General features: G+C 36.3%; 1 protein-coding gene across 7 annotated transcripts; it reads left to right on the top strand.

Moving 5' to 3' along the window:
* Positions 1–201: 201 nt before the first annotated feature.
* LOC105322650 (protein CREBRF homolog) lies at positions 202–13,193 on the top strand. 7 transcript variants are annotated; one of them, XM_066069704.1, is made up of 7 exons: positions 202–362; positions 5,090–5,408; positions 6,799–7,801; positions 9,360–9,431; positions 9,733–10,135; positions 10,238–10,428; positions 10,539–13,193. In XM_066069704.1, the coding sequence occupies exons 2-7, from the start codon at positions 5,376–5,378 to the stop codon at positions 10,661–10,663; spliced, it is 1,827 nt and encodes a 608-aa protein (XP_065925776.1). In that variant the 5' UTR covers positions 202–362; positions 5,090–5,375; the 3' UTR covers positions 10,664–13,193. The 7 variants fall into 7 exon arrangements, with proteins under 7 accessions (XP_065925776.1, XP_065925780.1, XP_011419789.3 ...); XM_011421487.4 differs by lacking the exon at positions 202–362 and adding an exon at positions 739–1,065; XM_066069705.1 differs by lacking the exon at positions 202–362 and adding an exon at positions 4,551–4,658.
* Positions 13,194–14,714: the final 1,521 nt, after the last annotated feature.

Genomic DNA, 14,714 nt, shown 5'->3' with positions numbered 1-14,714 from the left:
GATGTATTCATATTTTCATACAATACACCTAAGTTATACAGCTGAATTATATAAAACAAATGTATCTTTACAATATCTATCTTTTCATATTCTGACACCTTCCATCATCTCTCCCTATGGTGGGCGCGTTTTACTCTGAATTGATTGGTCAGAATATCAATGACATCATCAGTCACGAGCACCTGACTGAGTTTCCCGTACTTTCTATAGAACCAAAACAATCGCCATGATGGTTTAAGAAATGTTGTAAACATTGAGGAAAAAGTATCAGAAACTATCATTATATCGTGAAATATCAAACTGACAGTGCGTAATTTCACAACATAACGCTATTGGAAATATACTGGACTTCAATTTTGACGGTAAGTGAATATGTTTTACAGGTTAACTTTTCATTTGTAGTTTTATAACGTTTACAGGGTTGAGCACCTTGGGTATAAGAAACAGGATATGATGAAATGTTAATGAGGCCCCAGCTCTGAATTTGTGTTGTTATGCTTAATACATCTATTTTGCATGCTTAAGACATCAATTTGTTTGTTTACAACAAAACGTGGACAAAATGCTTTTCATCACGTTTTTGATCACGTTCATGACCTTTGAACTGTCACGTTGACGTATGACGGAGCTGGAGAATTCCACACTCCGCCACCCGCGGGCAAGACTGTTTATGTTCCAGCTGTAACAGTAAAAAAAATGTCACCTGTTTTGTGATGTCACAGGACCAACATACGTCAGAGCTCAAATCAGTATAGGGAAGCTTCCCTGAAGCACACGATGTGTGAGCTCGCCATATTCACACCCGTCAGCAATTGATTTCATTCAGTTTCATTTGACTCAAGTGAAGGAGCAAGTGGTTAGATAGTGTAGTGAATAAGAAATATTGAATGACATGGTCGCCAATTCACCTGTTGGTGCGACTTGCATGGACTTGGGTGTGAGAGTTGGAGGAAGCAACGGACCCCACTCACGTGTTCCCGCGCCTGCGGGGTCCGCTCCTCCGATTTCTCGGACGCAGTGCTTGCGAACTCTGGAAAGATGGAACTCTTTTCCACCACCCGATGGGTAATTTAAATATTTTGGATATTTCTTTTTTACCCATCTTTTATTTTTAGATTAAAAAAAAAATACATATGGATAACAATGATATGTATTACTACACTTATTTTAATTTATCAAACTTTCGGACTTGTCGACTCTATTTTTATTTCTATGGTATTGTAAACTGCATATGTTTAATTGATAATTGGAGTTCATAATAGACTTTAAGTATTTAATTCTTATATATATAATTATTCCTTGAAGAAACATAACACTACAATATCAATTGAGGTATTGATTTAAAATGACAGAAGTTTCTTTTTTGATTATTTAGAGATTTTTTTTCTTTTGTGCACTTACACTGCACTAGCTTTCTGATTTATTGAAATTTATTCTAGGCAGGTTTTTTTTGGTGCACCAGCTTTAACTGTGATGGTTTGGAATTAAAATAGAGACTAAGTTTGAAGATATAATTTGCAAATTCAACTGTTAAAGGTTGAAGTGTAAGACTACCACACCCATTGTTTTTTTTTTTTTGGTGTTGTTACGTTTCCTAATGAGGATTATTCGGGGCATTCCCTACCATGCTTGTATAGATCTATGTCAGTTTTACAACTAGGTCTGTCACACCACACTAGGCAGCCAGGCACGTGTTTCAGATCATCTTCCGGCCTTAGCTATGTACATCCAATCGCGGCCCTGCAAGTTGTGGGTGCGTTAGTATGTTACTTCCATTATTTTTTGCCCATGGTTTGTTACTTAATAATCATTTATTAGGGTAGAACCATTAGAGAATTGTCATTATTTATCTTCTTTCATTAACAACCTAATCTTTAATTGGTTTGACATTTTGCTTAAATAAGATAGAATGTAAAAATGATTTTTTCTAATTATTACAAAAGGTCACAATTAGTTGGATATTTGATTTAATGCCTTCACTGCCAGTTTTAATGTAAGAATAGGGATCTGATGAGAAATTTATCTAATATAAGAGAAGACCTTTTTCCTTGTTTGTTACAAATTAAGGAAGGATTGTATCAGGGTTCAGTTTAAATGACCCATTTTATTCTTTGGTGTCCCCTTTTTTTGACATGATGAAGTAGAAGAGATTTGAAGTTATGAACGATTTTTTTTTTTCAGAGGGAAACATTGATTCAATAAGTGTTATGTTAAAGTTACCTCAACCCACCACATACCATAAAATTACTGCAAAGAGAAAAGAATTTCATGAAGTTTATATTTTCCCTAGATATTCTGTATTCTGGCTGAAAAATTCCCTTCCTAACCCTGAATACCTCTCTTGGAAATTTCATGAGAAGTATTTAAAAAATATTTAAAAAGAAAGTGTAAATATATATTATTATTTTGGTGATGATAATTGATTTTCATATTTTTTCAACTCCTATGACCTTGACCCTGTTGACAATTCTAATTTTAGAAAGATTACTCAAAAACATAAATAAGAGTTATGTGCGAAATAACAAACATGTTCTATTTTATTGTCTGGGTGAGTCATGTAATGAAATACTGAGATGTGTTAATTGAACAATCCTTAAAATCAGATGTCAACTAACTAATAGTTAGTCATCACACAGAGGAATTGATGGAAAGTAATCTATAAAGCTAGGTATTGATGAATATAAATCATGTAGGTAAGTTTATCCATCCTGTGACTAGGGGGTTGGGGGTGTTTAGGGTTGGGGATGGTAGCAATTCTTCCCCCTGAAACACCTTTGTTCCGTGTTTGCAGTAGATGTTCTCATTATTCACTTTTATAAATTTTTTACATTGCTGAGCAATTACTGTGAACTTGGATTTTATTCATGTCAAAACGTAAAAGGATTTTGCAAGGTTATAGGAAACTTTGTGGTTGCAAATATTTCTCACCACAAATTTGTTAATTAAAGATCAGTGACAAATGGCTTGGTTGGAAAATTTAGTTTTACTACAGGAGAATCATGAAATACAGTGTTTGGGAATAAATATTGGTTCTCACCATGCCATGGAGACCTACAGCCTTACCAAACAATGACTGTTGACTGTATCATTAAAGACCTATAACACCGCCAATGTTACCATCAATTCAGACCAGCATCCTTCAATTACACCTCTCTGGGTCCCTCTGGCTGAGTTTATCATATATTCACAATATTGATACATTGTTAGAATTTTTGTAACATAATGGAGTTGTTTCCCATTAGTTCAAATATTTTCAGAAGAGATTACAACCTTGAATATATCTTCTGTGTTGTATTTTAGGAATTATAGTATATTTAATGATTTTTTCGAGCTTAGCTGCTCAAATCTCAACAGATGATACACTGCCCTATATTTAAATCAGGATTTGTAAAAAGGAGGGTTGTCAACTTGTCATGGATGCTGAGGTTGTTTTTCCGCTTGTCTGAAAGTCCCGGGATTGTTGCGATTGCAGCTTCCTGTAGTCACTGTAATACCAAGAGCAGGTGTTGCTAAATAAGGATAATTCTCAGACTTCATGCAGAGACAAGCAACAAAATTAATGCATCATGGTAATTCTCAAGTTCTTTGTGAGATTGCCAGAAATAGACCAATGAATTTCATTTTTGAATAACGCCAAATGATGTGATCTATCACCTGAGTACTCAGAACTGTCATGCTTAGCCATGTGTGAACATAGAATGTGTTATGTACAATCAGACTCCCAATATGCAAATAGGTCTGAATGTATTTAAAAATTTATTTTCGGCATTCATTCCATATAAAGAATGTACCAGCTGTATCAGTGATATTGATATCGTCATGATATGATCCTTTCTTTAGGTAAATGCTAAGTCGGACTTGTATGGGCGTGTAGCTGGAAATATCTAATGCAATATAGGACAGGGACTAACCCAAGAGGCTCTGCCGGGCAAATTGTGCTGAGTCTGTTGTTTACTTGACTCAGCTTATTAACTTGTAACTTGATATTGTACAATTCTGCACCTTGTTGTCCTAAAGTTTTTTTCCTGGATGGTTTCAAGGTGATTTGCATTTTATTTGTGTCCCGTGAATGATGTTTTTCCTGGTCGATATGCGCATTGTTTGTCCCAAAAGTATTCTGTGTGTCTGTTACGGAGGTTAAGCATATGTTTGTAAAACCAAGCAACATTTATAGCAACACTAGGTGCCCTAGATCTATACCAAGGTCAATGCATTTTGTTTGTTATTTACCTAATATATAATTAAAAATAAAATTTAAGTGTTTTGTTTTGATTGCTACTCTGAACGTGACCAGAAATGTGACTTAAATGTAAATGACAAGGAATGCGTTAGTTTGCATTATTTCCACTTTGGTGCGTGAGAGAGCCACACGTGACTGACATAGAAGCTTCGAGACTAAAATATCACCGGTCCTGTTTGCAACAAAGTTCAAAGTTCAGATATTAGGGGAGGAGCACTACCCCACCTGTTTTGATTGGTCGAAGGGTATTCTATTGATGAGTTGTAAAGCTGTTTTAATCTTGGTTGACCTAGATAAAAGCTATTTGTTCTGGAAAATTCCCTTGTGCTAAAAATAGACTGATGGTATGTATATAAGGGCTGTCGAGCTTGTTTACTGCATTATTTAAATGTGTAACGGGTATAGAAGCACGTACGAAGTAAGTGAATGTTTCCTTCTGTAGGAAGTTTTTGCTGGAATCTGGAGATGTTTCATTGTTTTGCTTGCTATAAAGCAGAATTTTTCAAGCGGAGATGGCAAAGTTGGAGAGCAATTTTTTTTTTACAATGAAATTTCGTTTTGAGAGTTGGAAGTGATGCAAATGCAAAAAACTACAAAAATCTGTATGGGTGGAAAATAAAAAAAAATTTGTTTCGCATGGAACACCAAAAGTAAATATTATATTTGGGATGAAATGACTTAAAACACAAACCAATACTGCTCTATAGCCAAGTTCATCATGAAACAAACCCATTAATTTTTCTGTAGCAATGTGATATTTACTTTATATTTTATACACTTTGTAGATTTAAAATGGACATAACATTCCTTTCTGCTTATCAAGTAAGTTATTGTTGTTGAATATTGTAGTGGACTGACCCGACAAAGTCTCCCACTCTATACACACAACTGCAAAGAACTGAGGACACCTGTATACAGAGGAACTTGTCTGTCGCATAATCCATACCGATCCTCTGTCGCCACGCCCAAAATCAGCCCCGTGGTACACCGTATCGCCTCGCGGCACAACAACCTACACCTTACAATACCGCTAAAGCCACCGCCCAGGAAGGCAGTCCCTGGTGCACCTGGGTCGTCGTGGTTATATCGCCCGGTCCTGTCCAGGCAACACTCACTTGTCACGCCCCTACAGCTCATGACAGTCGGGGCCAAACCGGGCACTTCCAAGGTACATAACTCTCTGTGGGTAATGGTACTTGCATGTTTATCAATTTCTTTTGAAAGCTTCTGTTAATCACTTCGATTGATTATAGTACCAGACAAATCTGCTGTACAGTTTAAATGATAAACATGTTGAAACCATATCAATTAATTCACGCTAATTAACACCTCTGTTTCAGTGTCTACGTTTTGTAAACGTGTTAATTTTTTTTTTCTTCATGTAACTAGAAATCGATTCTAGATTTTACGCGTAGAGCCCTGAATGTACATTGCGCGCATCTCCAAGTAATGAGGAATTTATTTTTGGCCGTGTTTATTCTGTTATGCCACAAGGGCCTTGATCCTTATTGTCCTGTTATGAACTTTCAGTTTGGTCTTGTACTAGGAAGTAGATACTGTGGATATTTCAAGAATTTGCGAATTTTTTGGGGAGTCGTGTTACATGTTGATAGTCTTAGAATCTGTTATTGAATAGATCAACCCCTCCTACCCCAATAAGTTTAATGCAGGGATAGACAATCTTTTTTCGAATTTTTTGGGAGTCGTTGTGTTATAGGATACACTAAAGTATAGGGTACCACTAAAATTATACACTCCGAGCATGTGTTTCCATTTCTAAAGGAATGTGTAGATGTTGTTATAATTTCTGTGTTCAGTGCATAAGTGTTAGTTAACATCAGTGCTCTTATGTCAAAATCAGTACAATGTCATAAGGTCAATCCATGGAGGTTAACAGGCAATGTAAGTACAGATAGGTTAACTATACGTCATCTTACGTCGGATCAAATTTGCTCCACTAAACTCAAAACCCACTAATTTATTCAAACGTGGCAAATTTATGGGGAGGTAATCACAGTTATAAAACTGCTAGGAAATTGAATTATTATCATGATTATTGGAAAATATAAATGTGAAATTTCAAAAGTAGATTTTTAATGGTAAGAGAAACTTACCATATGATTTAAAATGAACCAATTCAGTAAAAATCCTGAAAAACTTGCTGATTTGATTGTTTACAACTCTGAGTGAATATTGATGTCAAGAGGTTGTTGTCCTGAGCGGGGGTTCATGAGGTGGTCAATGACCCAGAATGAGGCTCTGTCCCCGAGAGTTCAATAACCCCACAGCTAATGCCTAGTACTAATTGGTAAACAATCAGCTGTTTGACAAAATGTTTCTAAGTTCAGTGACTCCAGATATCATACTTTAATTTAAGAAGATTTTATTTATAACGATTGTTTTGCGAGTTCTACCGTACCAAGTTTGCTCCCCCCTGTACTATTTAAATATCAGGTGAACCCTCAGTACTCCCAGGAACCTTGAGTAGGAACTTTATCTATGTATATTATATATACCGGTATATCTATCAGTGAACTTTATTTTGGTTTTGTTTGTAGCCCAGAGGAGACATGGATTTTTTGAGTGGTGACCACTCCAATGGCCCACTGTATGACCACACAGTCAGTGGGGAGGTTAATATGATGGACAACACGATATTCGCGTCCAGTCCAAACTCTCTATACATGTATGAACAGGAGAAAAATGACATGCAGAGTTTCAGTGACACTTCCTGTAATGGCAGTATGACGAGCCTCCTTAATGAGGAACCGTTCGAGCTTAAATCACAATACGAGAATTCGTGTGACATTTCAATGCCTGCTAGTGGAGGGAGCACCGTGACAACCACAAGCAGTGTTACTGGAACATTCTCTGACAGTTCTTGGGTGAACAATGCCGCCAATCAGTCATCCAACTCAAATCTAGTCAAATCGGAGGAATTCGAACCAACCTTGGCTGAACTGAACACGGTCACCTCAGAGGAGAATACCATGATGGACATTAGTAGCATCACTGATTACATATCCCCCGAAAACATGCAGCAGCTGGACCTTCTGCTCTCTGCAGCTCAGCAGTCCTTCACAAACGGGGAAAACAGCAGTGCAACCGGTGAACAACAAAATTCCAGCGATCGCGGCCGGAGTAATTCAGCCAGTGAGATGCCCAGAACATGGACCACTACATCCCGTACACAGGATAACAAGCCCGTGTTTTCTGGTGACATTAAGCCCAGCTATCAGCGACAGCCTCTGCCGAGTCACCGGCTCAGGCACTCTAGTGCGTCCTCCTTCTCCAACAAACACCCTCAGAAATCCACCATAGAGTCCTCACAACTCCATGAACTCTTGTCAAGGTCAATTCAACCTGTTACCGTGACAACCATGGAAAACTCAGTAGCCACCTCAACTCCCTCACAGCTTAGTCCAGGAAAACGGAAACTGGCAATGTTTCCTGAGGAGGGTTCCAATTCTGTGGATAAAAAGTGGGAGGAGATTAAACAACTGTTGTACCCAGAGGAGAAGCACTCTCCCTGTCGGTCCAAGTGTAAACGCCAGAGTCTTGGTGAGTTACTATTTAATGATTTTACTGTCTTTAAGGAGAATTGTATTTCACCCCCACCACCCACCCCCACACAAAGTGGAGGGCCTGCTTACCATAAGAACAGTATAAAGCTCAATTTTGTGTTGAAATCACAAAAAATTGAATGATAAATCGAGTAAATGAAAACTTCTGAATCAGAAAATGAATTAAAATGCTTCATGAAAATTTTACAATCTACAAATGTTTTATTTCTGAATTTTGTTTTATCTCGGATTTTATTGGAAATTTTATTGCAGATTAGGTTTAGAACGTAAGCTAGGGTAGAGAAATGTACGTCATGAATGTAGGAGATGCTATAAATCAAACCAATATAAAGTCACTTAGGAAATACACTGGCTGTACGTGTAAATCTAACCGATATAAAATGTACTGTTGAAAAAATTTATAGGCTGCTCCTTCTATTGATTCTGAATAATTTGTGTTGACGGCAATACTATAGGTGTGATGACATCATAATCACTTGCAAGACGCTGGCACTTTTTATTATTTTTGAAAATTAATAATAGCATCAGTAGATGTTATATATATGTGTTCTATTTTTGGGCAGATAAAAGTGTGTCAATATTGAGGTGTGTCCTCTAAACATACAGTTCATTGTCAACACAAACTGTGAATTAATTTGAATAAATTTTTTTTCTGTAAATAATCGGAGTCTGTTTATAATGAATGAATATTTAATTCTCAGATATTAATAATAACCTTATCATTCCTTATAATTCAAATTCAAATTGATGCCCCTCTCTCTCCCCCCTTTCAATTTTCATACATATCATCTCCAAAACCTGGGTTGTGGTTCTCGCATTTAAACCCCTTTGATACCAAAAAATAAACCCTCCATGTCTATAAACATTCCCAAGGCCGTATCTGTGTGCTATTTGTAGTAAACACATATCCAGTTCTGTCTGGCTTTAAAGCGAAAGCGTAAACATGCTGTCCGACCTTGATTTCTCTAGTTTCTGGATATTAGGTCCTGCCTTGTTGTCCTCCTCCGCAGATGTTAGGAGGTAAATTTTATAAAGATTGTGTCTATAATGAGATTAGATTATTCAACAATTAACTAAACTAGTTGTTGAATAGTTGACAAATGTTACGTGTTTATGTAAGCATATCAGTCTCCACTGACGGTACATAGATTGGGTTCATCAGGACTTGTAGGAAATTGATTACTCGGTGTTAGGAGTTAAAATACAATTAATTAGCTAAATAAGTGACAAAGAGACCCGTATAATCTAATCAGTGGTAGAGTTACCATTTTTTTAACCGGCATGGGCCCTCCATTTTGTTCTAAATTAAAGACAAATTTCTGCTTCGTAGATGGAGAATGAATTATAAGGAAAACAATGGTATCTTTGTTTAACTGTGTGTGACATCGTTGTGGTTAGAAGATTAAAGTTAAATGTGAGATTTAGAACAGAGATTGATGCCCGGTTTACTGCTGGCATTGTCTGTCTATCTTGTTTTGACAATTTTGTTGATTTTTGGTAACTAATTGTTTGTTTTCTGCCAATTTTTTTCTCAGATTCCACCAGCTCTGCTCCTTCCTTTGAAGACTCTGATTCTGACTCCGATGTCAATGATTTTTCAGACTCAGGTAAAAGAAATTTATTTTTATCTAAAATAGGTCAATCCCATTTATCAAAGAAGAAAAAATGTGTATTTATGTGTGGTAATGATAATCTGCATTTTTTTTCTTTTAACCAAAAAAAAAAAAAATGGATACTGGTACCTCTGTACCAAATGAATTCAAAATGTTTATGGTTATTTTATGTGAATGACTGAATGACATTGCTAATGATATTTCAAAAAAACATTCCAAAACATGGTTGTTATAATTTATGGAAAAATTAAAGTTTAAGGATAGCACTGAATATAGGTGTAATTCTGACTTGTAGACTCAGAAGGAAGTCAGGAAGAATGGAATGCTGGGAGATCGTCTCGCGAGTCTCGCCAACATCGGAAGGATCAGTACTTCTGGCAGTACAACATTCAGTCCAAGGGTCCCAAGGGAAAGCGGGTCAAGTTTGGGATGGAGGAAAACCCACACAAAGTCCAGGATTTTGAGGACCCAGTCTTCGACTCTTCCTCGGCCTCTCAGCTCGGAACGACCATTCGTCACGGAGGGAAAGCTCGTAAAGGGGACGGAAATGACGTCTCGCCCAATCCCAAAAAACTTGTCCAGATCGGGTCTCAGATCAAAAAGCTTAACAAACAGATCAACAGCTTTGCACCACTTAGTGAACTCCCTGTGTCCACGAGGAACAAGTCCAAGAAAGAGAAAAACAAACTGGCTTCAAGGTAATTGTCAGGGAGCTAGAAATCAAAACATTTCATTGATAATTAAGTGATCTCTGATAAGTGAACATCAAAACTTATAAATCAAGTTCCTTTTCTTTACAGAGCCTGCAGATTAAAGAAGAAGGCCCAACACGAAGCCAACAAGGTGAAGTTGTATGGGTTGGACATAGAACACAAACAGCTGTTGAACGTTATAGATACCATCAAAGAGGATCTCCACAACTTCATCGTCAAGAAAGGGCCACAACTCAAGTTTTCAACCCGACTACAGAGCCTGGTCAAGGAACACTTGAGTAAGTATTCCTCAGTGTTTTAGTGTAGCCCTTAAAATAAAAAAAAAATCACATTTTATCGTTGCACTGTTTACTTTTGTTTGCTATTAATTTTTCTATCTTTTTTCCAGCAATTCAAGTCGCAGGGAACACTACAGAGTACGTCAATACGGTCATCACCAAAGTGGAGGCCGGGGACCCAAAAGGAGGCTTGGACAGTTCCAAGAAATCGCGAGTGCAGAATGAACATACTTGAATCTTGTCGCGTGAACTTAGCATAATAAGGCATTCATGATCAGGTTGTGTAATCCCGGTGACGACGAAGCGGCAGTGTGATCGGCAAAGAGACAGTCTGGCCGCGGGTAAAATTCCCTTACCAAACACAGTGCTGAGTAGATGTGAATATTTACAGGTCTCATAGAATTGGTGCACATTTTCCTAGTGTATTTAGTTTCTTGTTGTTCCTGGGTTTTTGTGGATATTATTCTCAGCATGCCATATTACTTCATGAGTGAAGTGCTTTAATGTACAAAACAAAAGCTATCTAAATAGCATTCAATGATTTGTAACAATAGAGAATATAGAATTCTGTACAGTCATTATTTTATCTTTTTAAGATATATCTTAGGCTTGTATACAAAGGTACATTGTACATATGTATATATAGATAATATACTGTAGATAGGTAAATGTGCAATACACAGAGAGAGAGGGAGGGCCATTGTTTATAAGGTCCCTGAATCTACAGTGTAAATAATATTCTTTGTACACAGTTTGAATTCATTTTGTTTGTTATTTTTTAGTTATTATGTTATCAGTGCTAGATCTACATATTTATACTGTTGTAATAAATTTGTTGTACAAAAAAAAAAATCCTTTTTCCATTGGGGAGCACCTTTAAGTGTACAAGTGGCATGTACAGTGTGTATACAGTGTGTGTGTACATGTAATGTGTGTACCGAGTGTCATTACACACCTAGCTTCAGGATCATGATGCAATCTAAGACTCAAGTCAAATATTGTACAATGTCTTAATGATTTTTCATTGAAACCGCTGTCAAAATTGAAAAGCTCTTAAAAGAGTCTTGACATAGCGTTGTCAATTACAAATTTCAATTGTCATTTTAGGATAAAGAATCATTTTATGACTACTGAAAGTTTGATTTGAGTCTGAAATTGCCTTGTGATCCCGAGGCCTGGTGTTCTCTCCCGGTCAGTAGATGACACTTCCTGTCCCATAGGCCAGACATTTTCTGTTGCTGGATGAGTTGTCTGGCTGGTTTGTTGACTGTTGACATCAGGACACGTCTTGGTTCGGTGGTCCTGTTTCACAGAACGGACTTCTGTTCGACGTACCTGTGTAAACTTGTTTCTGTTGGTTAGATCTGTTAAATTTGATGCATTTTCTGTATGGACGTCAATATTTTGTCTGTGTGAATCAATATTTCTGGGGGGGTTTTAGTGTGTGTTTTTTTTTTGAATATCAGTAAAAATATCAGGGGATATGTTAATACAGTGTCTTGAATCAAAATACATTCTGTTGGAAGGATTGTACCATAATTTTTTTTTCTGGAAGAATTGTGATAGATGTTGCCATTTATACATGTATGTGCATTGTTTGGTTAGACATGAAGATTCCGGTCTATATTTGTGATTGACATTCGCCTCATTTCATTCTATTACCGGTAATTAGAATTTATCTACCACTTGTTGTGGTGAGTGATGGAAAGAGTTGCCTTCTCCTGGAAGCATCGTGTGGCAGAAAATTGTTTGTTTGTTATTGTTACACCTGTTTACTTGTTTATCTGTTATTTATGTCAAATGCTCAAATGTTGTCTCATCAAAAAATCCAAACAGCGTAAAATGTGGCGAGTACATCTGTACTTCAGTTGTGTCATCTGAATCTGTTAAATTAATGACTTGATGTTTTCTGCTTTCCGTGACACAAAATAGTGATTAATTTTTGATTGCACGTAGAAATTGATTCCTTTTATTTGTTAATGATTATCTTTCGCTGTCTGTGGTAATATTAATGGATTTGATAGCTTTGACTAATGTTAATTAATTACTTTACTGCTATAAATATAATGATCAGTGTTATGGGCACTGAGAAATGGAACTTATTAAAACAGAATTATTCCAACATATTCAAAAATAAATATGTCGTTGAACTTTTAATTTTTTTCTTGTTTTCTTTTTGCGTCGCCTGATGGCGAGATTTACGGCCATGCTGTCGAGACTTGGTGCTATGTGTGGTCTGGGTCATGTATGTTCTCTTGGTTAGGATCAATGTGAATTAATACCAGTGAAAAGGGCGTAGTGTAAAAGTAGGTCTTGTCTTCTATAAGGTTGTGTGGATTGGACAGAGATCTTAGGAGATTCCATAGACTTACAGCCAACAATGTTTTAAATAGATGTGTGTTTTAATTTGTTTCTATTAGCAATATGGTGCATAATCATGTCTGTATAATTCTTTGATCATCGCTGTGACACAGAATACAGAAGATGTAGTAGTTAGTTTAAGATTTCAGTGGATATTCCCCATCAATTTACACGGCTGTTCATTTTTTAATTGGATTACCAACTATAAATGTGTAATGAGAACTATGTTACAAACATTTTAACAAGATTTGTTCCTGAATGACTTTAGTTACTACTGGGCTTTCACTATGTCAGCAATATCTTGTATCACAAATCAAATACACATGTACCTTGTAAATGGAATAATTATCATTGTGACCTGTTTAGAAAATGTTACTCTTTAAATAAATTTTGTAAAAAACACAGCAAGTTTTTTTGTTCAAAACAGATGAAAGTGAATGGGCAGAAGGGTCATGAACCCTTGACACATGATGACCTTGTCTACAAGGAAACTCAAGGTCACCAGGTCATGGTCTGAACAGGACAGTCTGTCATGATTATTATGCATATATTTGATGGAATTAGATCTTCATGGAAAACTGCATATGCTAGAAATATTCATTTTCAAGATTGAGTTTTTCATGTTCATTTATTGAAAGCCAATTTGAAATTAAATCATGTTTATGACAGACCATTTTTACGTTCATTTAAAGGGGATGTGGGGCCATCTTGTACATTTGAGGATAAGAATGTAAACATTTCTTGAACTGGCTTGGTTCTGTCCGAACTGACCAAAACTGTTGCCAAAAGATCATTGTCACATAATGGGGGAGCATGGGGTATGTCAGTTTTTCTTTCATTTAAAAGATTTTCAAATTTTCTCTTCACAAATTCTTTTGTTTAACATTGAAACACTTATGATGTTTCAATTTTTTGGAAGAGGATTTTAGAAAGCTTTTTCTTTATATTCCTACATAAAATTTCAAACCTCAGTGTGGCCCCACCTTACCCCTGGAAATCCTTATTTGAACAAACTTGAATCTACACTACGTGAGGATGCTTGTACACAAATTAAGTTAAGATTTTCTGGCGAAATGGTTTTCAAGAGGAGGATTTTTTAAATTATGCAAATATTTTTAATTTCAATTCTGAACTAAGGGAGCAGTATTTTATTTTAATAAACTTGGATTCCTATAATCTAACACAATGCATTGTGTCTTGTCTGGTTTAAATTTGTCCAGTGGTTCTAGAGAAACAGACGAACATGTGAATAGTGACATGTACAGACAGATGATTTTTGCCCATGTCAGCTTAAAAAAATACCAAATTCAGGGATAATATATACATAGGTAAAGTTGAAGGTGATCGCCTTTTGGCGGGGACATTATAGTATAGTTATAAATCCTTGTCGTTTTGGCTTCATTGTGTCAGTTCATATGATTTTTATTGTGAAAAGGATTTAAAAAGAAACTCCAATTTAACATTCTGAACAATCTTCTCCTCAAATCAGCTCCTTCTAAATCAGCTCTGAGGGTTAGGGTTAGGGTTCTCAAAATCAAATGAATTTAAAGGGTTTAAAGACAATCATTATATAAATCCAACTTAGCATAGGCGCTGATCTAGAAATTTTAAAAGGGCTTGAGGGAAAATAAGTATTACTATATGTGTACTCTTGCGGAATTTATTTAGAAGCAGGGTTTAGAGGTCGTCTTAGGCCACACGCATTTTCAGGGCAAACTCTTGGTGACGTCCAGGGTTGGGGTTGGGGGAGCCTTCGGGATCTCCAAAGTTTTTGAGATTTTAAAAAGTAAAATGAAACTGTGAAATTAGCTTCGATGTTCCTGTTAAACTGCTCAAAAAATGCAATTGAGGATTTTTTTTAGTCAAAAATGTTTGCTTTGATCTAATAAGGCTGCAACGTTTAATTTTTTGTTACTTTGTCAGCT

Source organism: Magallana gigas, chromosome 8 (genome assembly GCF_963853765.1).
Source record: "Magallana gigas chromosome 8, xbMagGiga1.1, whole genome shotgun sequence".
NCBI lineage: Eukaryota > Metazoa > Mollusca > Bivalvia > Ostreida > Ostreidae > Magallana > Magallana gigas.
This window is presented reverse-complemented; position numbering and strand designations above follow the sequence as displayed.

Coding starts and splice junctions, on each gene's coding strand:
- LOC105322650 (XM_011421487.4), top strand. CDS start 893: ATGGTCGCCAATTCACCTGTTGGTGCGACTTGCATGGACTTGGGTGTG. Junction 9,432..9,732: donor CAATGATTTTTCAGACTCAG/GTAAAAGAAATT, acceptor TCTGACTTGTAG/ACTCAGAAGGAAGTCAGGAA. Junction 10,136..10,237: donor AAAAACAAACTGGCTTCAAG/GTAATTGTCAGG, acceptor TTTTCTTTACAG/AGCCTGCAGATTAAAGAAGA.